This window comes from Pteronotus mesoamericanus, unplaced genomic scaffold, assembly GCF_021234165.1.
Source record: "Pteronotus mesoamericanus isolate MK-2021 breed Mesoamerican mustached bat unplaced genomic scaffold, CSHL_Meso_final scaffold_408, whole genome shotgun sequence".
In the NCBI taxonomy this organism is placed as follows: Eukaryota; Metazoa; Chordata; class Mammalia; order Chiroptera; family Mormoopidae; genus Pteronotus; species Pteronotus mesoamericanus.
The window spans coordinates 3751356-3776897 of NW_026555315.1; the positions used below are offsets into that span (position 1 = coordinate 3751356).

The 25542-nt window shown below is 51.0% G+C and overlaps 1 protein-coding gene and 1 pseudogene across 4 annotated transcripts in view; both read left to right on the forward strand.

Moving 5' to 3' along the window:
- Positions 1–25542, forward strand: part of RNF157 (ring finger protein 157) — a 65213-nt gene that overhangs the window by 11815 nt on the left and 27856 nt on the right. For all 4 annotated transcript variants that reach the window (XM_054593190.1, XM_054593192.1, XM_054593191.1 and 1 more), the window contains exon 2: positions 5173–5291. In XM_054593190.1, coding sequence (XP_054449165.1) covers positions 5173–5291 — 119 coding nt within the window. The remainder of the gene's footprint in view (positions 1–5172; positions 5292–25542) is intronic.
- On the forward strand, positions 1359–1457 carry LOC129086726 (uncharacterized; annotated as a pseudogene).

Consider the following 25542-nt stretch of genomic DNA (forward strand, 5'->3'; position numbering starts at 1 on the left):
TTATTTCCTTTTCTGTAAAATGAAAAGAAGTTAGTACTGCAACGAGAGGGCCAGGGGAGGAGCAACTGTTGGGAGGGGCGGCGGGCGTGGGACCCGCCGGCACAGAGTGGCCAGAGGAAGGCTCCGAGCGAGGCGTCGGGTGTGCGCTGGGAGAGCTGGGGGGTCCACTCCCCGGCACCGGCCTGGGGAGATGCCCGCGGGACATGAGGAGGAGAGAAAACAACTTGCCGATTAATATATGTAATGCCCCAGTTAAGTTAAAAAACAAAATGGGGCCGACCGGGAAGCCTGAGCATGTATGTTCACATGTGTACAGGGAGGTCGGGGCGGCGCCCGCCCGTGGGGACAGCGGAGGAGCTTCTCCTGGGGCAGAGCTGGAGCACCACTTTTTTATTGTATTTATTAGGGTGACATTGGTTAATAAAATTATATAGATTTCAGGGGTATAATTATATAATTGACATTCCGTGTATTGTGCCATGTGTTCAGCACCCAAGTCAAGCCTCCTTCCGTCACCGTTTATCCCCCTGCACCCTCTTCTCCGCCCCCCCCACCAGCTGTCACCACATAGTTTGTCTGCGTCTATGAGGGGTTTTTTCTTTGCTTAATCAATCCCTCTCCTTTTTCACTCAGCCCCCAACCCTCCTCCCCTCTGTTGGCTGCCAGTCTGTGCTCTGTATCTGTGAGTCTGTTTCTATTTAGATCTAGTTTATTTCATTTATTAGATTCCACATGTAAGTGAAATCATATGGTACTTGTCTTTCTCAGACTGGCTTATCGCTTGACAGATTTTGAAGACTCCATTCCATACCAAAAAAGAAAAAAGAATGTAAATAGTTTCTTAATAATTTTTTTATATCAATTGCATGTTCAAACAATATTTTGCATATATTGGGATATCCAATATTGGGATAAATAATATATATTAAAATTAATTTTGCGTGATTATTTTTACTCTTTAGAACTGTAGCTATCAGGCCATTTAAAATTGCGTGGCTTGTGTAATGTCTTTATTGGATAGACTGATCTGAAGGAAAAGTACTAGTATAATTTTCTTCCCTTAGAAGTAATTGGATTTTTTTGCCTGGATGCCTGTTTTTCTTTAAAACTTTTAAAATATATATTTATTTTACTTTTAGAGAGAGATGAAGGGGAGGGAGAAAGAGGGAGAAAAACATCAACGTGTGGTGGTACATCAATCGGTTGCTTCTCACACCCCCCACAACCGGGGACCTGGTGCCACCCAGGCACATGTCCTGACTGGGGATTGAACTGGTGACCTTTCTGTTCACAGGCCGGCACTCAGTCCTCTGAGCCACACCAACCAGGGCTCTTCAATAGTTTTTAAAAAAATTTCAGTGCTCACTTTGACAGCACATACACTAAAATTGGAACGATACAGAGAAGATTGGTACGGCTCCTGCGCAAGGAGCATTCATGACACGTTCCATATTTTTTTAAAAAAGAAAAAAGCATTTTTAAATTATTGTTGACATACAATATGATATTAATTTCAGATGTACAACACAGTGATTAGACATTTATATGCCTTACAAAGTGATCACCCCAATAAGTCTAGTGCCCACCTGAAGTTATTGCAGAGCTACTGACTGTATTCCCTGGCGGTACGTCACGTCCCTGTGACTATTTTTATAACTGGCAGCCTGCCCTTCTTAATCCCTTTCACCTCCACCTTTTCGCCTGGCCCTGGATGCTGGCCTTGTACCAGTGTTGGTCATTCTGGGACCTTACAGGATTTTTTCCTTGACCTCGAGTTTTACTGTGGTAAAATATCTATAAGATTACACCTACCACCTTAACCATTTTTAAGTGTATAGTTCAGTAGTGTTAAGATTGCTAGAACATTTCTTTCTTGCAAAACTGAAAATCTATACCCTTTAAACACTCATTCCCCTTCTCCCTCCCACTTGTCCCTTATGTTTTAAATGTAATTTTGGAGGGCTGTGTATGCCGCATCTTCCTTCCTTTCCTAGCGTTATTGAGGTGTAATTGAGATGGAACGTTGTGTAAGTTTTAGGCGTCCAACATGATCACTTGATAGAGATCTTGCAGAATGATTACCACGAGATGTGTCTTCTTAAAGCCCACAAAGAATTCTGAATATGAGTTTGGGTTAGGAATTCGAGCTAAAGCCCTGGCCAGTGTGGCTCAGCTGACTGGAGTGTTGTTCTGTAACTGAAGGTTGTCAAGTCAGGGCACATACCTGGGTGGCGGGTTCGAGCCCCGGTCCGGGAAGGTATTGTCCCCTGTCTGGTGTGTATGGGAGGCAGCCAGTCCCTATTTCCCTCTCTCCTTTCCTGTCTCTCTAAAAGCAATGAAAAAATGTCCTCGGGTACAGATATATTAAAAAAAAATACAGCTAAATAATAATGGAAAACTTGTCTTTCGTGTACGAGTCACACATATTTTTTCCTTTTAGCAAATAGGCAATGAAGCATTTTGGTACCATTCTTTTTCCGGCTGCCATTTATGATCTTAGAGTGCAGTTCATGCTAAGGATGGGCACAGGTTGTCCAAAAGGCACTTTTTCAGGAGCTGTTGGCGTGTTTGGTGTTGGCATGCGCTCAATCCCTCTGGCTTGTGCCTGTGGGCGGGGTCAGATGGCCAGAAAGCTGTACCCAGACTGCACATGGGGGGTTTGCTTCTTTCTCTTGGTCTCATTGGGGTGGGTTTTTCGGGGCTCCATTTCAAAGAAAGGAGAAGGCAAAATTTTGGTGCGGCTTATTTTTCCTTCTAACGGATGAGCCATTCCTTTAAGTGCACCGCGGAGATCTGCTTTTTAAAGGAACTTTGCGTTGATGCTTCTACTGAAATGAAATAATTCTTTTTTCATCTGTGAATTCTTGACCCTAATTTTTTAAAAAATATTTTATTTATTTATTTTTAGAGGGGAAGGGAGGGAGAAGAGAGGGAGAGAAACATCAATGTGTGGTTGCCTCTGGAGCACCTCCTACTGGGAACCTGGCCTGCAACCCAGGCACGTGCCCTGACGGGGAATCGACCTGGCGACCCTTTGGTTCGCAGGCCGGCGCTCAATCCACTGAGCCACACCAGCCAGGGCTTCACCCTAATTTTTGGTCCTTGTGTATTTGGGCTCTTGATTTTTGATGTAAGGCAAAACTATGGTGAGCTCTAACGCTATATTCTTGATCATTTCTTTTAATATTATGGCAAAAAGGGGGACATTTCCAATGGAACCCTGGCGCCTTCTTTAACCCTTTAGCCTCCCTCCCTCCCCCGTACCATCAGTGCTGTTTTCTGGCTGGGATTCCGGGAGCTGATTATCCAGGCATGTCACTGTCCCCACACCCCTCGCCCGACTGCTCACCGGTGTCCCACACTGAACTTGCCCTGCACCACGCCAGGCCCCAAACCTGCTGCTCTCTGTTACTTATTCACGATTTGGGCAAGCCATCCAGCCATGTGAACCCTTTAACTTTTCTAACTTCACCTAATGCATAATAAATACATAATTTCTAATGTATAGAAAATATATTTCACTGAGGCTCCACTGTAAACGGCTTACAGGGTTTGAGCCGGCTGTTTCTCCTTAAGGCGGCAAGGCCCCTCCCTCTGTATAAATTATGCACTCGGAAAATAGGGCCCGCCCGCCCTGGGCGTGAATAATTGAGATGAGGCTCTCCTCAGCGAGGACTTACACACTCCTCTCCCGGCACAGGGCTGCCCTGCGCATTTTTCAGTTTTGATGGGTGGCCGTCAGGGCCTCCTCGGGGATCGCGCTGATTGGGGTGGCTAGGCAGCTTTTCTGGCTTGTTGTTTAATTAAAAAATGGCCTCACTGTGTGGTGAGTGATTTTATCCAAGTCGTTTTGTCTAAAAGGTGTTTCTGGACTAAAGCTCCCTGTGTCAAGAATCCGAAAGTTGAACGTTTGGTTCGGTTTTTCTGTTGGAATTGTCCCCGCCTTCCTTCCTGTGGCTCCTTCACAGGCTGACAGCGGGTCGTCTGATTTTTGTAGGGTTTGCTGTGACCCTTCCACGAAAACTAAAGCTGATCCAGGGAGTTTCATCTGCATCCTAGCTGACACACACACACACACGCCCAGGAGCCTTTGGACATTCCATAGTTTCTCTGTATCAGTCCAAGAGTCGGGGCATCCGAGAGCGTGGATGCGGCTCACCGCCTGCGCGTCCTTCGCCCCGGGCAGCTCCGGGTCACGGGAGGACGAGAACGTGGAAGTCCGGGTGAAAGGACCTTCATTTCACCATCAAAGTGGGACCGAATTCCCAGGTGGACTCTGCAGAGTCACCCGAGCCTCCCGTGGTGGCCGGTCAGTGCCACCATGTGCCGGCTCAGCACCCGGCTCGGTCTGGAGGCGGCTGCTGAGCATTCTGACCCATGCCTGCTGATGGCACCTGGTTTTTGCAGTGTAGGGCAAAGGGGCCTGTCGCCACTGATACCCCGCAACCTTGGCCACTGGCACGGTTAGTGAATTTTGAGACAGGGGAGGGCGCGGGTGGCTTCCTTTCATAGCGCTGAACTGCATCCAGCGGAACCCCGTACCCTACGTGCGAGCGCCGGGCACAGCCAGGGCCAGCTGTGTCGCTGCCACGTGCCGTTCAGCGGTCTGTTAGAAGCACGCGAGAAACATGAAGAGCCTTCGTGTAGAGGGCTATGGGGGGGGTCACACACATGGTGTCAGGGAGGTGGGGGGCACTGAGGTTTCTTTGTGTGGGGGTATTGGCTGACTTATGAAAAGGAGGCAGAGGAATGTGAGTCTGTGCACAGGCCTGTCCCTGTGGCTAAGATCCCTGAATACGCGGAGGACAGAAAATAACCACTTCGACGGTAAGGGGGAAAATCAGAGACACAGCTCATCTATGTGTTTGATGTGCACCGTGCCGCCTTCTGATGTTCTGGCTGATGGTGTCAGAGATGGGTCAGGGCGAAGACTGAATTAAGAATGTCAAAAGGAGAACAACGATCTATTTGATGTTTGGCATCTTCCGTTCTCACTGGTATCATTTTGCTTATTTATTTTGTGCCATTGCCCCGGATCAAGAGGAGAGAGCTCTCCCGGGGTTAGCAAGTGCTCCAGTTATTTGTCTGCAGGGCTAACGTTTTTTCAGTCGGCACTTCCGCTTGATTTAGTCTGACTGGTTCCATGTGGTCTTTCTGTCTCCCCGTCTCTAGGAAGCTATTTTGCCAGCCACTTCATCATGGGAGGAGAGAAGTTTGACTCAACTCACCCCGAAGGCTACCTGTTTGGAGAGAACAGCGACCTGAACTTCCTGGGGACCAGACCAGTAGCGGTAGGCCTGGGATCTTCCTCCATGGCTTACTTCCCCCGCGCGGGGCTGAGCGGCCGCCTCCTACCATCGCTGGTTCGGCAGCGTTTGTAGCTCGGTCTGAGGCGAGGGAGTCCTGGGCGGCAGATGGCCGCCTCCCTGGCTGAGCTGGGTCCCTGGCCCCCGAGTCTGAGCCACGGAAAGGCAACCAGAGTCTGCCCAGGGTGGGGGGGCCGTCTCCCCAAAGCCGGCCCTGCCAAGAGGCTCAGACCTCCGCCCGCCCTGCCCCGCCCCCCCCAGCGGGCGAACTTGCTGTCTCCCTGGTTCTTTTTCCCCTTCGTGGCACTTCATGCCATGTAAGCTTTTACTTCTCTGTCTCGCCTTCCGTGTGTTATCTGCCTCGCCCTTCAGAACGTGGCTCTCATAGGGCAAGGAGTGTTTTTCCTGTCGCGTCCCAGCACCTCACACAGCCTGGTGTGAAGATGGCCCCAGATAAAGGCCGCCTTGGTGAGTGACGGAGGAGCTGCCCTTGATGTCTGAGTGGAGGCGAGGCTGCGTCAGCCTCTGCCCCTTCCGCTCGCTCGCTCCGCCGACTGTTACGGAGCATTTGCTCTGCGCTCAGCACCGAGTTTGGTAACGGTGGCTGCCATGTGGCCACTGGGTGGCTGAGGAAGGTCCCAGGCACTTCAGACATTATTTCTAATCTTTATTTATGTAACTTATTTTTGTATTTATTTATTTTTCTAGAGGAGTTACTATTAACCCCGTTTTGTAGGTGAGAGAACCGTGTGGTAGGTTCCGAGAGGCAGAGAACAGTACAGCCCGCATTTGCAAAGCACGTGCTCAGTGCCAGGCGCTCTTCCAAGCGTTTCATACGAAACTGTCCCAAAGTCACATAGCTAGGCCTGCCAGGCCACGGCACAACAGCCTTTCTGTCCACTGCTTCTCATTGCTTCAGAACATCCCACCTTCCTGTAGAAACTCCCAGTTTAGCTGGGCAAACAAAACAGACGAACAGGAAGAGTTTAAACAGCAACGAAGGTCGGACGTGATGGGAGGCTGTGGGACTGGGGCTGGGACTGGGCAAGGCGAGGGCAGACTGCCCGGTGCTGGGAGGGGGCGGGGGCGGCCCGGCTGCCCGCGGCGGGCCGGGGAAGCGGCTGTGCGGGAGCAGGGCGCGGTGCCCGGGCCCAGACGCGGTGTGCTGTCGCTTAGTCAGCACACGTTCACTCAGCAACGGCCGGGCGCCAGGCACTGTGATAGGCTCTGGGGATACAGAGCTGAAGTGAGCACGGTTGGCTCCTCCCTGGGACAAATAATGAAGCCAGTCCCGTGGGAGGGCACGTCCCCTGACAGCCAAGCACGATTGGGAAGGGCGGGTGGGCTCCGCCGCCCAGGCAGGTTTCCGACTCCCTCCTGCCGACTGCAGGGCGTGTGGATGATGTCCAGGCAGGTAAGTGCCCTGGAGAGAAAAAAAGCCTTTCCGAAAGATGGGTCCGGTGGGGGTCTTCCATCTCGAGCTGTGACCTAAAACCATCTCTGTTGGGGGCTTTGTTGTTTTCTTCCTTTCCGTCTGGAGCAGCCCCTCTTCTCGTCCTTAGTCCAGTAGCACGTTTCCAAATACTGAGCTTTTTCGGCCTCAAAGTAAGTGACTCCAGCCGAGGCTTATCCAGTGTCCACTCTGATTTTGCTACATCCACCCTGGCAGTTGGAGAAGAAAGGTCTTTTCTTTCTCACTGAGCCAGGGAAGACTTTTTCTTACTCACCGAGGTCAGCTCACGCTTGGAAAAGAGCCTCTTACGGGGACGTGCCCCTCACCTCAGTTCCTTCCTTTCTTTTCTCCTGCCTCGAGTCAGAACAGTGTTTCTGTCTGTAGATTCATTTTTACATTTTTCATGCCATAAAGATGATTTTAAAACAAGCCCACGCTTGCCTGGGTTCAGTTCGAGGCTTATGCTGACTGGCAAAGCTTCCCACGGGTTCGCCACGTGCTTCCGCGGCTCCGGGAGCCGGGGTGACTCGCGGGCTCTCCCCAAAGCGCGGGAGAACAGCCTTGACCAGAGGCTGGAGTCTTTTTCCCCATGGAGATCCACGCGGGCCTTTCTGCTGTTGCTTTCATGCAGTCGTCATTAACCATGCTTCACGGTGTTCCGAGCAGATGTTTTTCCAAAAAACATCAAAATTTCATGTTAAGAAAGCAAATGAGAAATAGTCAGGGGTGTGTAAAGTGCAGCTGAGGGAACACAGTAACAGTGTAAATACTACGTACGGTGCCAGGAGGCCCGCTTCGTAAAGTATACGATTGTCTGACCACTATGCCATACACCTGAAACCAATACAAAATAATATTGAATGTCAAGTGCAATTGAAAAATAAAATTAAAAAAGGAAAGCAAGCAAATCAGGTGACTTCATATAGGTAGACAGAAATAGAGTAAGCAGAATGAATGTAGTGCGCTCTCCCTTTTCTTTCCCCTATGTTATTTAATACTAACTAGAGCTAACACTTATTAAACACTTACTGTTTGCCAGGCCTGGGTGTTCTAAGCTCTACGGGCATGTTGTCCTCACGCCCTAATGAGGAAGGTTCTCGCTTGACAGATGAGGAACACGGGACACAAAGAATTTAAACCAAGATTCCAAGGCCTGTAAGTGCCTGCGGCAGGACTCGAACCCTGCAGCCCAGCCCCAGAGCCATCTCTGCCCTCAGGTCAGGCGGCCTCGGGAACTCTGCCCTCATCCTGCCCGTGAGCCCGAGCGGATCATCCAGTGCACTTGGGGAGACGCAGAGAGATGCCTCAAAGCAGACTGAGCGGCGGCGACATGTTCCCCTGGAGTGTTTCCTGAGAGCGTGCTCTCGGTGTGTAATTCCACCTGCCAACCGGCCCCCTGGGCCCGCCACCCCGCACGCCGCGCTGGGCTGGGGGAAGGCCCAGTGATTGCGGAGCTGACTTCTCCTCCCTCGTAACTCGCCTCCTGGGTCAGCCCGGGAGCTTCAGGTTGCAGAGGGAAGAGAACAGCCTTTTAAAGCCACCCAGCAGCTCGAGGCCAGAGCAACTCCTCTTCCCAGAGAGGATGAAGGCAGCGGTTTAAATAAATTGTTCTATAAACTAGAAATGCCACAGACTTCCTGGCTTCTGAGACTTGTGGTCTTTCCTGGCCTTTCTGAATGGTCAGACTGAAAAGAGTATCATCTGATGGGCCACCACCCTGCCTGTAGTTTCTACTGGTGCCGTACTGAGCCACCACTTAGGAGAACCCATGAAAGTCAAGTTCATCATCAAGTCTCAAGGGTCAGATTTAAAGAACTGGAGTACATGTAGGCACAGCGTTCGCGTGCTCGGTGACGCGCGCCATGAAAGAATTCACAAAGAGAGGAAGTTCAGGGAACAATGTTTTTATTCACCCTCCAAGAAGGGCGAGGGGCATGGTGTGGAGAGATCCACCAGCTCCGAGGGGTGGGGGCTGTGAGCTTTTATTGGATTATAATCGGGTTAAAAAGGGGGTGCTGCGGTGCGGCCCCGGGGCTGCTGGGCGTTGTAACAGGAGGCCGCAGCGGGTTCCAGTGTTCTCTTCCGCCTGTGGCTGTAGGGAGTGGTTAGTTCTTTTCTTGCTTTCCAGCAATTTCCAGTCCTGGGGACATAAGCTCAGAAGAGTAAAATGGCAGTCACGGTTTAACAAGGTCACAGGCCTTCTCGGCAAATCGTGCCACAATAGCACATGGGGCTGGCTTTGTCCTTTCACACAGCAAGATGATTGAAGAGAGGTTGGAATCAAGATTTCAAGGGTTTTTTGCACCTTAGCATTATACTCTCTGCAACCTTGGCAAGCCCATGGCTCAGGCTCTCAAATCTCCCAGCCGCACAGCGAGGGGAGCTCCGCCTTTAGAGGAATGTGCCACTTGAAATGTGCCCTGATGTCGCCGGGTGGAAAGGAGCCCGGAGCAGCGCTAGCAAGACCTGCTAACCTTTCAGGTCCGCGACTTCTGCAGCTGCTGATGGTTCCAGGCGGAGAGGAGGCTCACTGGTCTTTGAGTGACCGTCCTCAGTGGTGAACAGGGTTTCCGCAGGCCTCTGTGCTCAGGTCCCTGTGCGGGCAAAGGCCATTATGTCCGTACATCACAGTCATCAAATGTTAAATAGAGGCCGCCCCTCCCCGTCCTGGCTGGAAGAGCTGAGGCTGCTTTTTGGCTTCTTTATTGTGTTCGATCTTGTTTTGTAGGTGAATTGCTGCTCAAATCTCCGTTATTTAGAGGTTTACGAATGTAGGAATGTGTGGGCTTTCCACACATCAGGCGGGAACTGTTAAATAAATTATGAGAGGGGACCCTCTCAAAAAAAACAACAGAATTATCTCGTGGAGGGTGGGCCCCTTGTACCTCAGGCTTCCCCTGCTAGGTGAGTGTTGTAGGAGCACACCTGGGCCAGTGTACCAGCTGGCGTTGTGGTGAGAGGCTGCATCTGGCTTCAGTGAATTTTTCTGCAGATTCTTTCAACGCATTTGCCCATCTCACGATGGGCGATTTATAAGTGCACCTGCCCACACCACGCTGAGTGTTTAGCAGTTTTTGACCAAAAATGGCATGACCCCCATGTCCCACCTTCCCTATTCACTTGATTTCAGCACAAGTGACTTTTCCCCTCCTCTGGACGAAAAAAGTCCTCAAAGGGAAACATTTTGCCCATGTGGAAGAGGTGAAACAAAAAAATGACAGAAGCACTAGAAGGCATCAAAATTGACAAGTTCAAACACTGTTCTGAGCAGTGGAAAAAACATCTCAGCAGGTGTATTGCATCAAATGGAGAGGACTTTGAAGGCGACTGAAGTTCAAACATGTAATAATAAGCACAGTTTTTTTAATAAATAAATTCCAGTTTTTTGGGTCCTCTCTCTCATGCAGTATATCCATACTATGAACTGGTATTCAGCCAAAAATAAGCTAGATCTGTACCCGCTGAGATGAAAATATCCCCAAAACCACATCGTTTACGGAAGAAAGCGAGTTGCTCTATATAATGTAGAGTCTGATTTCATGCGTGACAAAAGTAACAGCGTATGACAGTATCTGTGTGTGTATACACATTTATATTTATAGATGCATAAAAGGACATAAGACCGATGCCTTTTAACCTGTCACAGTGATAGCTCTTGGGTACATCATCATATTCTTTTACATGTTGTTTGAATTTTCCCCCTGAACATGTTTTCATTTTTTTATTAAAAGCATTTAAATTTTCTTAAAATACAGAGAAGGGACAACTGCTGAGTGGAGAAAGGAAGGAGGTCTAGGAGACTATATAGAAGTAGGGAAATGAAGGCAGTTCATAAAATAATGGGAGTAATTTTTTCAGTGAACAGCAGGAAGGGTGTGGCCTGCTGGGTCGGGGTGGGAAGTGGGTGGGGCTTGTGGAGAAGGACAGAAAATCGGACTAAGCAGCAGCGGAGGGAATGGAGCGAGGTAGCCTCACCCTCTTGGAGCATTGGACCCAGAGCGGATGTGCCTGCTGTTTAACAACCTGAGGGTAAAAGGAAACCCAGACCATGGAAGAGCTGAGCAGGGAATGAATATTCATACTTTCCAAGTGGTTTAGGGCTCTGCAGACAGTTCTACTTAAGGATTTTAAAACAGCATTTTTATTATACGTGGCTCGCTGCTCCTAGGCTCTCCCAGCCTGACTCCCCTGCCCGGTTCAGTAAGTGATCTTCTCAACCATTCACCTTCAGGTTGTTTTTTTTTTTCTTAATTGTGACAAAATACCCGTAACCTAAAATGAGACATCTGAACCATTTTAAGTGTGTAGCTCAGTTGTGTTAAGTACATTCACGTTTTATGCAACCAATTCCAGAACCCTTTTCACCTTATAAAACTGAAAGCCTGTACCCATCGAACATTAATTCCCCACTTTCCTCTCCCCACCCTGGCAGCTTCCCTCCTACTTCCTGTCTCCATGAATTTCCGCACTCACATGCCTCACGTAACAGGAATCTTGCAGTCCTTGTCTTTTGTGTGTGGCCATTTCACCGAGCATAATGTCCTCAAGTTCATTAATGTTGTAGCATGAGTCAGAATTTCCTTTCTTTTTTAAAGATAGTTTTTTTATTATTTATTGATTTTTAAAGCAAGAGGAGGGAGGGGAGAGACACGGAGAGAGAGACTGATTTGTTCTTGCTTTTATTGATGCACTCACCCGTTGATTCTTATATATGCCCCGACCAGGGACCAAACCCACATCCTTGGTGTATCTGGAGGATGCTCTGACCAACTGCGCTCCCTGGCCAGGGCAGAATTTCCTTCCTTTTTAAGGCTGAGTAATATTCCATTGTGTGGATAGACCACATTTTGTTTATCTATTCATCCACTGACGAGCACATGGCTGTTGCGATGTTGCTGCTGTGTACGTGGGTGTTACGTTCAGCTTTTGAGGCATACAGGCGCACCAGTGTTGGGCTAAGGAAGAAATGATTATTCAGTTTTGGAAAATTATATTAAGTGAAATTAGTTTAGTTCTTCCATTTTGAAATTTAGCTTGGTTTTTATTCTTAACCAAAGAACTTATTCCACCCTGGCTAGGTGGCTCACTGGGTTGGAGCATCATCCCTTACACCAAGAGATTGGGGATTAGATTCCCGGTCAGGACACATAACCTGGGTTGTGGTTTTAATCCCCGGTTGGGGCACATGTGGGGGGCGGCCAGTTGATGTTTGTCTCTCTCCCTGCCTCCCTTCCTCTCTCTCTCAAATCAGTAAACACAGTTTTAAAAAAAATTTTAAAAACCTTATTCCATCTATGTTACTTTTTATACTTAATAAAATGAAGAAATTATTTCAAATGCTTTCTTCTAGGGAAAGTTGCTTCAGTCACTTAGGGAATAAGTACTGAATATGTAAACAAAGACTTTTGCAGTATGGAGATAACATCATAGTCACATCCCCAAGGAACCAAGTTGTAGGTTTTATTCAAGAGTTAGTTTCAACTCTTTCTTGATTCAGAGGTAATATGGAAAAGCTGGTTCCTTGTATGTGGAGATAGGATAGATTTTTTGTTTGTTTGTTTGTTTGGTAGATAAGAGGGTAACAGAGGAGACCTCACAGTAATTGCAGAGTCAGCCACATCTTTGGAAAACAAATTACTGTGAAAAAGATGACTTTCAAAAGCTAGTTGGGTCTGGGTGTTTGCCGCTTGGCCCTAAAAGAGGACTTTTACGTGGCTCCTGTTCTGAGAGCTCTCTGCCCTGAGACCTCGGTTTGGTGGAGCCGGGCGTCTGCAGCGCAGGCCCATCAATGGGCCAGGGGTCCATGGGGGCAGGCGGCTGCGGGCCAGGGGCCAGGGACCGCAGCCACACCTCAGGCCGCACCCGCACTCCCCACGATAAGGGGCTGCTCCGAGAGATGAACTGTCCCCCCTTTTCTGACTTTCTCTTTTGAAAACAAGAAACAACTGCTTTAAGTTTATTTGTATTTTTATTTTGCTTTTAGTTTACCTTCTCTTGTTCTTTCTTTACTTTTTAATTCTGAATTGCAAAATATTTATGTGTCAGTGCATAAACGGTACATCTACATTTTTAAGAAACTGTGAACAAACATCCTTGTAACCACACCCAGAGCAGGCCGGAGCACGCAGCGCCCTAGCTGTCCTCGGGGCCCACCCTGTCCCCTTCGGCGCTACTTCATTAAATAGCGGCTTTATTGAGCCAGCGTTGACCAGGGGCTGAATTTCGGTAGTGACCGTCTTTCCTTTCGTAGTTAAGTATCTTGGGGAAGAGAGTTTGAAATCACTACCTAGATCCTTTCTTTCTTTTTATGCAAAAAGCATCACCCGAGCTTGCTCCTTTCTTTAGCTACAGATGCCGCGTTGGTTGAGGTTAGCGAGTAGAAAGCGTGTGTGGATCCACGGCATTGCTTTGACATGTGAGGCAGGGATCGTGGGCGTGTGAGGCAGGGAACGTGGGCGTGTCTGGAGTGCAGATTTCAGGGTGTCCTTTTAGGGATTGAAGCGATAGGAAGGGGTTGCAATGTAACCTGAAATGTTCCAAAAAGAAGAAGCGTCTCCCGGGAGGAAGCTCGTCTGGAGCCAAAGGAGCAGCAGGGGCAGTTCTCAGTAGCTGTTAGCCTGACGGGGTGCCCTTCTCCGTATGAGAATTTCAAAACCAGTTCAGACTAAAGCTAAGCACTGGGAGAAGGAATTAGAGGAGGAGGAGGAGGAAATGGTTTCTTCTTTGTTCTTACCTTAATTTAGTGTCTGCAGGACGTTTTCGTCCACCGCGGTTAGGCCACGCCCATCGTAGATCTCCCCCTACCATTCATTACACAAATCCTTGCTGCACTGACTCATTGTTCAGCCATTCCTTCATTTTACTGAACACCTGTGATACTCCAGGTTAATGGTAAGCGCTGGTGATATGAAGACAGATAAAAGGCAATCCCTGCCCAAAGGAACTTAGCCTATAGCCAGGAGACACGAGCAGGTTGGAGGGCCCAGAGGGGAAGCGTGGGGGATGCGGCGGAGGTGAGGCTGTGGAACCAGGCCTAGGCTTGGACTTTGACCCTGTGGGCGTGGGAAACCACTGAGGGGTTTGCCACTGGCAGCCACATAACATGCACGTTGAAAGATCGCTCAGACTAACTACAGTGTAGAAAGTGGCCTAGAGGCCGTGAGAACAGAGCAGGGAGAGCCGGCTGTCTGGACGAGGCCGATGGAAACCGGCTCTCGGGAGTGGAGGCGGCATCCGCGGTCCCCGAGGCAGCACCATGCTGGCAGCAGGGTCACTGGCAGCGTCCAGGCTCTGGCTGCCGGAGCCTCGGCCCTGCCGAAGGGCGTGGCCCGCTCCTGGGTTTTCCTGTCGCTTGCGGCAGATCCACGCCTCCTCCTCTAGGCCGGTCGCTCTTTTCTTGCAAAGGCTGCCGTGCAGCCGCTGGAAACATTCAGTGTGGTCCACGGCTTTTCCCAGCTCCCAGGAGGCCCCGTCCCCCAGCCTATACTAGATGCAGCACCCTTGTCAAGGCGCTCACTCTGTCAGGAGAGGATGTCCCCACGGCCCCAGGCTCTTTCTCCCTCAGCTCCGTGTTCCACGCCCCTTGACCAGCACCTCAGGATCCCTTCCGCACACGCTGCCCGTTCCTGCCAGTGCATGTGTCAGCCTGGTCCCACGGAGACTGCCGTACCCCCTCCTCTCTGGGCAGGCCCGGCGGGCCCCAGCTGAGCGATGTGGAGGTTTGACCCCAGTTTTGGGCTGGTGGCCACGGAAAGATGGGGGCAGGTCCTCTGTAGGGCGTTGCCTCTTAAGCGCTTGTCTTGTCTGAGACGAGGGCATGGACTTTAAGCAAGGGGGTCCCTCTGGCTTGCAGGGAGAGGGGGCTGCCCACTCTGCAGGCCCGGGGACTCTGGGTGTGTGGCTCCCAGGTGATTACACAGACGCCCCACCTGCAGCCGCAGCGCTCACTACTTCCCCAGCCCTGCTTCCCCTGACTTTGGCTTCGGAGACTTGCCGGGGCTGAGGGTTTTAGTTCTGCCGCTCCTTCAAGTAAGTGTTCCTGGAGATGGGGCTGGGGGGGGGTTGGCCCACCATCCTGCTGGCTTTAAATGGCTGATAGCTGTATCTGAGGCTGTCTTTTTCCACTTTCAATGATCTCTTAGTAACAGCCGCCCAATTCCAGTCCTGAATGTAACTGTTGCCCCCGGGCCTCCTGTACCACGGACAATACACCGGCCACATATCACGCAACCACACATGCCAGCGGCCACAACTAGTGGCGGTTCTCACTGCCCTCCGGCTGCTGGGCCATCTGCCCCCAAAGTCCCACCCACAGAGCCCACTTTCTTACGCACGTCTGGCACCAGCCGCTGCTGGAGAGCTCCCTGTGCCCGGAGAAGGGGCGCTGGAAGTCAGGGTGCAGGGAAGCGGCGCTAAGCGACAGCGAGCTTTCCCAGATGTGTTGCCTGGCCCCTCGGGAAAGCTTTGGGGTGCGGCCCGCGGTCCGGCCCGTCAGTGACTTCCTGGCAGCCGGCTGTCCTGTGGTGGCATGATGGAGGAGGAATCAGCCAGCGGCACTGACCGCGCGGCCCTGGTTCCTCATTCCCGAGAGGGAGCCGCTGAGGAGCAGCCGCGGCGGGCTGTGTGCCGCCAGCACGCGCAGCCGGGTGGGGGCGGGCGCCCGCGTGTCGCTGCACTCCCCGTGCACACCTCTGCCCTTGCCTGTTAATCGAACAGCGCGCCTTGGAGGCCGCTCTAGATTCGCTTACACAGGGCTGGCTCATCCTTTTTTAAAATGATGTTTATTGAACTGTGACAGACATACAGAAAGTCACCAAATCACACGTGCAGTTGATTCTGACAAAGTGAACACACCTCAGGGACCAGCATCCAGATCAAGACATAGCCCGCGGCCCGCCCCGCCAAAGCCCCGTGGACCCCCTTCCCACCACCACCTCTGACCCAAGATAACCATGAGCCCCACTTCTGTCCTGCTTTGCACATGACGTGAGTGGAACTATGAACCATGTGCCTGTCTGTGTCCGGTTCCTTAACTCAGAACGTCTGTGAAACATGTAATCGTGGCCTGTGGCGACGGCTCATTCATGCTCGTCGGGTACGTGCCCCACGGGTCAGTGAACCTCAGTGTTCCCCATGCTGTGTACGGCACCGGCATTGTGTTGTTGTGATCACTTCAGCAACCACAGAGCGCTGCTGTGGGCGGTCCGTTGTATGGACGTGGCTGAGCAAAATAGAATAGACAGGAGGAGGGTAAGAACAGTATAGGAGATGGAGAAGCCAAAGAACTTATATGCATGACCCATGGACAGGAACTAAGTGGGGGAAGCTGGAGGTACCGGGCAGAGGGGGGCAAAGGGGAGAAAACGGACAACTGTAATAGTATAATCAATAAAATATACTTTTAAAAAAACTCCAGTGGAGTGTAGGGGGAGGGTGGAATTCACAGGAATTCTGCAAAGTCACAGCGAAGGGAGACGCGTCCCAGCTGTATTTGCTCCGAGCACTTTGGTGTTCTTAGGTGAGAGATACTATCTGATTACTGGTATTTCACGTGCACATTCTTTTACCCAAGTATTCCAACTTGCATTACAGGTAGAATTCTTTTTTATTTTTTTTAATTTTATTTATTTTATTTTTGGAGATGGGAAGGCAAGGAGAGAGAAATACCAGCTTGTGGTTGCATCTCGTGCGCCCCCTGCTGGGGACCTGGCTGCCGCCCAGGTATGTGCCAGACACTGGGAATCGAACTGGGAACGCTTTGGTCCGCAGGCCGGTGCACAATCCACTGAGCCACACCAGCCAGGGCTGGAAGCCTTTAAAGAAGACACTGTCTTCACTAACGATAATCATTCCACTAATGTTAGCCTGTGTTTGTACAGCTCTGCGTGATTGTGAACACATTTTCTACTTGCCCTTAATCACCCTACGAGATAGGCAAGGGCTGCAGATTGCACGGTCCGGGCGAGGAGACTGATGCCCTGGGCCTTCTGGCTCCTGCTGCCGCAGCAGTTTTACAAAGGCATCTCATTTTCACTCTCCAGCCTGGCCCACAACTCCCTGGCGGGGCCAGAGCGCCTCAGCTCCTCAAACCCTGTTGTACTGAAAAGCCCACGGCCCCCCGTTTCCGTTATTTCATGAGCATTAATTGTGCCAGCCTGTCATTGAGCCTGAGGGACAAACGTTCAAAATTTGGAGAGTTACCGCAGGTGCATGCAGTAGTCATCCAAAGACCTCGTCCACCCATCTGTTCTACTAACCCCCTCTGCCTTCCGCTGCGGTGGCCTCGTCACTCCGGGTCACACCGAGACGAGGCCCACGTGGGCTTGCCCTCGCACAATCTCGTGGGAAGATCAGACACACACACCCGGGGGCGGGGGGGAGAAGTGAGTGAAGCGTAGACTGGCTCCCAGAAGCTCAGAGAAAGGAACTGGACGACATACGTTGTGCTGACTTGGAACACGCCACTGAACGCTTGAACTTTTGGTTTGTTGTCAAATGCTGGGTTTCTTCACAAACCAGAGAACAGAGAACTCTGCGGTGTGCAGCCGCGAAACTGAAGCAAGGGTTGTAGGAATTTCCTCGAAATGTCTTTGAAACGCCCTGAAACCCGGTGTGCACCCTCTCATCTCTGTTTCCTGTTGTACGCCCCACTTACGGGAAACTGTACTTAGTGGTGTTACATTTCAAAGAAAAATTTGGTTAACTTTTTCAGCTTTTAAAGACATGCACAGTGGCCGGAACTTGTAATGAAACTGTTCTACAAAAGCCTGTGGAAGTCAAAGGCCTGTGGGTCAAACAGCTTCCCAGGCCGTTCCACGCAAGCGGCCTCCCCAAGCAGCACACCGGTCCGTTCTCCGACAGGGCCTTGCCCCGCACAGCGGCTAAAACGGAGCTGAACCGTGACCGCAGTGGCCCAGACGTAGGCGTTGTCTTCGGAAGGCAGCCCCGATGAGCGCGCCTCGCAGGGAAGGTGCTCCAATTACCGAATAGAATGCGGGCCCGAGCCATGTTTCCCATTTATTAAAACTTTAACTGCTGTAAGCACCAGGGGCCTATCTCCTCAACGAATCCACGCTGTCATGTATTTTTTAAAGAAAGCGAGGGGGAGCGGGCGGTTGGTCTAGGAGCTTAATAGCCGCCATGATAAAAATAAGTAGCAGCAGGGGATATTCACACTCAAATTCTTTCACTGGTGACATTGGAGCCGTAGTCTTCCAGCCGCAAAGCAGCCTCTGATCGCGGGCTCCCCCCCTGCCGCTGGGCTGTGCCCGCAGCATTGCTCCACGGCCCGCAGCTCCCTGCCGGGCTCTGCCAACAGGGGGCGCCAGGAGGTGCCGGGCTAGAGGTTTGAGTCCCAGCTTCAGGGCGTGTCTCTAGGATCTGATAACCCCGAGCCCCAGGGGTGATAGCTGCGTCCCTCTTACTCTCTTTCAACCCCGTGTCCCCTTGTGGTGTTGCAGTTGTTTAATTAGTCCCTTATATTAAACTCTCTCCATGAAAACAGCTGGTGTGGTTTCCGTTTTCCTGGCTTAGCCATTCACCTCCCCAGTGACGAGGGAGCTGCTACAGAGCGTATTTCACAGGCGGGGAGGGGCAGCCTCGTGGGGGCACAAGGGTTTGTCTGAGGTCACGCGAGCGCCGAGACCTGCGCCGCCCACGTCTCGATCCTCGGCTGTCCGGCTCCTCTCAGCACTTCTCTTGCTAAACTTACCATTTTAAAGCCTATTCCCCCCTCACGGAGGAACCGCAGTGAGAGCAGAGGATTCCCGCACACCCCTCGCCCAGCGGCCTCTCGTTAGCAGCGGACAGAACCGCGGGCTCGGGCCATACCAGCAATTCGCCGCGGCGCGCTGTGTTTAAGAAAAAACCGCAGGCTTTATTGGGACGGCACCTGCTTTCCCACCATTGCCCCTTTTTAGTTCCAGGATCTAACCCAGGATCCCATGTTACCTTTGCTTGTCCCATCTCCTTCCCCTCCTTCGGCCTGGGACAGTTTCCCAGGTTTTCCTTATTTTTCATGAGCGTGATGATTTGGAGAGGCACCGGTTAGGTCTAGTCTTGCAGAACGTGCCTCCGTTTTGGTTTTCTGATGTTTCCCCTTGACAGTGGCAGGGGGCGGATGGGTGGAAATAGCGCCGAGGCCAGGGCCCGGCCCTTCTGCGCTGGATATGACATATCACATACATAACAGCTCGTGACTGTGACTGGTGATGGCGACCTTGACCGCTTGGTCAGGTGGTGTGGCAGGTATACACGCTGCAAACCTGTCCTCATCCATTGTTTATTTGCCGGAAGCCAGACCCTAAATCCTCCGGCCGAACTTTGACTCTCCACTTGATTATGGAGACGGTGCTTTCTTGACAGATGATTAACTAGAAGCTTTGTGTTAATAACCAGGCCAAGATCACAGGGCCCGGAGCCAGGCCATCCGTGTCAGGAGGTCCGACCTGTGATGCTTCTCGGGGAACTGCTGTCCGCAGCCGCGCCGTCTTTGCTTTGCACCGTGTTTAAACCTGGTGCTTGGCTATTTTTAGTCTCAGAAAGCTCATGGTTAATGCTCAGACACCTGTTTATCCTTGATGAACTGGGGTCACCTCTGACAAGCCCCGAAAGATGACCAGGAGCCCAGAGTCTCAGTCACAGGCAGGAAATCAGTAAAAAGAAGGGGAGCCCCTCAGAGGCGGCTGCTGAGAACAGGGGAATTGGAGGCTGTGGCTCAGGAATGGAGACGGACGGGAGGGCCGGAGAGGCGGTCGGCGCCGGCCATGGAGGGAGGCGGAGACCTCAGGTGGGAGGCCGAGGAGGGGCCCGGGCCGCGGCACAGGGTGAGAGAGCTGCCAGTGACACAAGTCCGCCGTGGAGCTGGACTCTGGACATGACATATTGTGGCTATTTGTCTTTTGTCTCTGAATCATCATCTAAAACACGATAGTTATGTTACGCCTCTTTGGAAAAAATATGTGTTGTGTATTTTTAAATGCCTATTTTGACTGATATGGTGCTTATATAATTCTTTACCTACAGTATCAGGCATCTGGAAATCTTCCTTACAAGTGGGTTCTTATTTGTGAGCCGGGCGATGAGTCTCTGACCAGAGGAAACCCAGCGGTCAGGCGTCTAGAACGCGGCCCTGGTCTGGCTGGGGAGCCTCTCTGCGGGTCAGTGTTCACCGACTCGCTGGAGGGAAAAGACGGCTGTTTCCGCTTTCCTGAAAGCACTTCTTTGTCCCTTTTAGCGCTCCTTAAAATTAGCTGGTGTTAGGCAAAATCCCTTGTATCTAAAAACAGCTTGTTTTGAGGAAGGTACTTTTACGTTAGCAGCGCGGTGTGACCGGGAGGTCCTGCCCTGCTGGGAGGGGCCCTAAGTCAGGAGGTCGCACTTGTCCTCGGAACAGCACGTAGAGCCGCACGGGCCCGCTTGGTGTCAGAGTGGGGCCGAGCTTGTGGCCAGGTCTCAGGAGCCCCCGTGAGAGTCAAGACCCGACCGCAAGGAGAGGGACACAGTAGGTCTGCGGTGGCCATGGGAGGGCTGCGCGATGTGATGAGGGGCGATTTATTCTGGGACAGGTTGGCCGCTGGTCCCTTATCACCGGTTAGGGTGAACAGAGGGAACTGGCGAATCGGGCCGACTCAGGCTGGGGATTAAACGTTTTGGAAAGGGTCCACATTAGATGCGATGTCACATAGCCAAGACATCGGTCCCGTGTTCTCCCTGCCAGAGGACCCAGCAGAGTTGTTAACAGACTATAAGCAGACCGCCTTCCTGGTCAGAACCTTCGGTCACCAAGCCTGGACACAGAGTACCTTTGGGTGACGGTCGCCTTGTGACCCCCGCTTGCTGTCTCCCTCACGTCTTTGAGTCGAGTGGAAAGGATGTCTTGCTTCTTGTCGGCTTTCTGCTCTGGTGATTAACTCCCCACGAGGACTGGGTGGGAAATGAGCGAAAGGGGGTTTTTCTGCTGTAAATAGAGCCCCTTGACGCCCGAGGCCGCAGCGGGCGAGGCAGCCTTCCCCGGGGCCGCAGCTGCCGAAACCAGCGGGCTGGCCTTCACGGGCGGCGTTCAAGCCGGGCCCGGCCTGTTCTCCCCTGACGCTGATCTGAGAAAATGTTCTAAAGCATCACCAGTCTAAAAATATCTACTGGCAAGCCTTGGACACACTGCATTTCTGAGAAGAGAGGAAGTAGAGAAAGCTGAGAAAATAACCAGGCATCAAGTAAAAAGGAACTGAAATTTAAATATAAAAGCCCTGAAATCTATAAAAGAAAGGGTTTTTGCAGCACTGTAAATAAGTTCTTCATATGATCCAGATGTTGTTCTCCCTCGTAACTGTCATTTGATTCTTTGGCATAAATATTACACATCTGCTAATACATAAAATGAGCGCCTTCCTCTTTTAATTATAAATTGTCTAAAATAATTTTCTTTCTCTTTGGAAGCAGGTTTTTGGCATTTGGGGCTTTCTGTTTTCCAAGTAAAAACTGCGTTAGTGCATAGCAGTCTGTTTTCTCCCCTCCCCCTTTCAAATTAAGATTCCTTTCAAGAAACGCTCATTGCGTCACTGTTTCTCATGGTGAACGTGGAAACGGCCATGTGTTCAGCAAAGACTCATGAGCAGAGGAGGCCCGAGGCCGACGGCCCGGAAGGAGCCAGGGCTCCTCCGGACGTGGTCGCCTCCCGGGACGGGGCAGGAGACCCCCGAGGGGAACCTGGGACTCCCTGTGGTACCGGACAGAAAGGGGGTGCTCAAGAGTGATGGGGCGGGTCAAAGGGCACCGGCGCCCGCTTGAAGGGCCTCCCAGGGGCCAATCGGGGGTGCGAGAGGCATACGAATGTTCGCAAATGACGTACTTTTTAAAAAACTTTTTAATGAAGGTATTTATTTTTTTTGAGTGGATTATAATCCTTTTTATAGACTTATGGGAATTGCCCCATAAAATACAACTGAAACAAGATATCCTACTATCTCATACTCATTGTGACCCTATTTTCTACAACAAAAATGTGAGTGCATTCATAAAGGTAGTTTAACAAAATATTTGAAATTAGAATGGCTTAAAAATAGGATGGGGGAGGTTAGGGGTGGAGGGATTGAGCGGAAAGGAACAAGGACTCATGGACGTGGACAACAGTGTGGTGACTGCTGGGGGCAGGGGGTGTAAGGGGACTCAATAGTAATGGGGAAAATACAATAAGGATTAGATCAAAAAATGTCTAGGCCGTATGGTTGATATATACAGACATATGTGTACATACACACACAGTGGCAGTTCCACATTTGGTCACCAGGTGGCACTTTGCCAATGTAAAGCCCACGAGAGAGGAAATTGATGACCACCAGGGTAAAAGGCCAAAGAGAAGCTCAGCATCACACACAACCTTGTCTGGCAAGCCCCCGCCCCCCACCCCGGGCCCATAGACGGGGTTCACCTGGCTGAACCCGTACTGTACTCCCATCCTGGCCTTGAGGTGTTTGGGACTTAACTTGCTCTGAGATTTGGGCTTAATTCGGAATGGACACCGCAGGCTAATCCAAGGAGGGTACTGTGCCGAGTTCAGGGGACCGGATGGAAGCCCGCAGAGCTCTGCCCCTACAGACGGAACTAAGAGAGGTTCCTGGTCCTTCTCCGACCCCCAGGCCTGGCAGGGCATAGCAAGAGTGCGGAACGAATGGGCAAATGCCTTGGTCCTTTGAAAGTAGTCTAGAGGAGAAACCTCCGTGTCTGCCAGTGACACCCGTTGGCGCATCTTGGGCAGAGGGTGAGCGGTGACCACCCCTGCCGCGGTGTTCTGGGACGTCATCACACCCCAAGTGGCCGTCCATGTCTTCTGCGGGTGCTGTTAGAGATTCCAGACTAGGACTTTGTCAGGCTGTGCTCCGAGAGAGCTTTTCCCTGAGAAGACCTGAGACGCTCCTGTTAAAATGTAGGGGGAGTGTGGCTCGGGTGAATTTCATGCGCACGGCCGCCCGAACAGAGGGTGTCGCCCGGGGGGCTCGGGCCAGCTCCAGGAACCCCACAGGCTTCTGTACCTTTTCCAGCGACTGTTGAACTGTCAGGCCTACACTCCACTCAGGTTTCTAGAACATCTGGGCTCACAACAGCCTGTAGACCGGCACTGTGGCCGTGGACGCAGAGCTTCGCTTCTGGATTTAAATCCTGGTCCTGCTGAGACCCTCGGCGATGGCATGGATCTTTTCTTTTCTTAAAGATTTTATTTATTAATTTTTCGAGAGGGGGGGAGAGGAGCATCAGTGGGTGGTTGCCTCTCACACACCCTCCACTGGGGACCTGGCCCGAAACCCAGGCAGGTGCCCTGACTGGGAATCGGACCAGCGACACTGGTTCACAGGCCGGCGCTCAGTCCACTGAGCCGCACCAGTCGGGGCGCGACATGAATCTTTGGAGTCTCCACTTCTTTATAAGCAGTGGGGGGTGTCGGTGCTGACAGCCCTCATCCATGCAGCCAACCAGCACGTTTTCGAGTCCCCCCCATGTGTCAGACGGGCCTCCAGGAATGCAGAGCCCGGTGGCCACAGCAGACACGAGGGCTAGTGAGCAGAACATTAAACAAGGACAGGTCTAGACTGGAGTTGGGTGACGGTGAGGGGGCGTGACACGGGGATGTGCTCAGTGCCACCAAGTGACATCCTAAGTGTGCTTAAGACGGTCAAGGGGGCATATTTTATGCGATGTGTATTTTATCATAACTTAATAAAGTACAATCGGCGGTAGGGGGGACGAGCAGGGCAGGAGAGAGCAAACGGGGGAAATTGAACAGTAAAAAAATGAAGTAAAATCAAAAAAGAGATCTGAAGAACCCAGCACAATGCCTGGCACATAGTAGGTACTCAGTAGAGGTCTTACTGTGTTAGGGAGCAAGTGCAGACCAGGCAGACCAGCTAGAGTCCTTCCTCCCGGGTGCCAGCTCCCGGCGGGCCCAGGCCAGGAACGGGAAGGCGGGCCTCCTCTGTCCCGCCCGCAGCCTGTGCCAGGCCGCAGCTGGGGGCGCCGCCAAGCCCTCTGCCTCGTCCTCGATCCCGCCTCCCGCTCAGTGAGGCTTCTGGGATATCTTTCCATTTCTCAGACGTCATTCTGGAGTAAATAAACTCGACAGCTGTAAAGGGCCCCTAAATGCAGCTTCTAGAATTCCATTTCACTTTTCATAATGAAGACAGGCGTTCGGTACAGACAGGTGGTCTGCCGGGGGCCTTACGAACCAGAGTGTGCGCGTCTGTACCTTTATGGCAGAGAATCAAGGCTCAGGTAGTATACTAAATGGAAGTCTGAGAACGCAAGGCTTTTGTGTCTCCTCGCCCCTCCCCTATTGTCATTCTCTTTTTGAAGGGCGTGGGGGACCCTTTTCTTTCTTTTTTTTCTTTTCTTTCTTTCACTCAGGAGGAGTTGTGTGGCTGACTCCCAAGTACCTGTGCAAATGTATATGATTAACTTTGCTGCTCCAGAAAACAATTTTTTTAATCCCAAAGTCATTTATTTTGGCTTTAGAATAGACTAGCATTTGTGTCGGATTTTCCTGCCTAATTACTTTTTGCTTAAGCTTATTTTAAAATTGTTCTAAATTCCTTCAGTGTGACAGGTGAGGGGAGGGGGAACGGGCCCCAGGTGGGGTCTGCCCTGGGGTTTCAGCGTCCTGGTTAAGAGCCTCCTGATACGCCCTTCATGGAAGAGAAAATTGGAATCAGCTTTCTGGAGAACAGTTTGGCAAAAATATTTTCAAAAGTCTTAAAAATATGCTTACTCTTTGATCCAGTAATTCCACATCTAGGAACTTGTCCTAAGGAAGTAATCAAACAAGCATGCAGAAATGTAGGAACAAGGCACTCACCACAACATTTATAGCGGCATAAAAAATACAAGAAAGTAAAACCAATGTATGTAAAACATTGAAGAATATGGAATTGATCAAATCAAACATGTTCCTATCATAACATGTGTGGTCATGTTGTCAAATTACAGACTTTAAAAATGTACGCCCTGCCTTTCTAAGGGAAAGAGAGACTATAAAACGGTACGTTCAGTTTGGAGCGGCCTGTGGATGCAAAGATGGGAGGATGGGCGGGGGCACAGATGGCTCCCGGGGAAGACCTTCCACAGTGTTAACTGTAGCAGCACCGAGTGGTACAATGGTGGCTGATTTTGTACTTTTTTGTGTTTTTCAAGTTTTCTGCTTGACTATGTATTGCTTTGTAATTAGAAAAGCCAACTATTGCCCTGACTGGTGGGGCTCAGTGGATTGAGCGCCGGCCTGCAAAGCTAAGGGTTGCCAGTTCAATTCCCAACCCGGGCACAGGCCTGGGTTGCGGACCAGCTCCCCAGTGGGGGACCCGGGAGAGGCAACCACACATGGATGTTTCTGTCCCTCTCTTTCTCCCTCCTTTCCCCTCTCTCTAAAAATAAGCAAATAAAATCTTTGAAAAAAGAAAAACCAACTATCATGTATTTTAAAAGAATACATGTTTAATGTATGAGTGAAAAAAAATAAAATGTTGTCATTCAATACCCACAAAGTGGGTCATTTGGACGCACATCTAACAATTTAGATTGAGTGCATTTTCTTAAGGGTCACGTTCATACACATGAAATATCAGCAGTCATATCAAGTCCCTCAGATGAGAGGCACTGCAGGTCGTGTGTTCCAAGTGAAACCACCACATTGAGCAGAAATCCATGAAGGCACCTCCGAGTGTATCGTGGGGGCCCGGTGCCAGGGGGTAGACAGCCTCTTCTAGAGCACACACACAGTCCAGTAGGTTCTCTATAACTTAT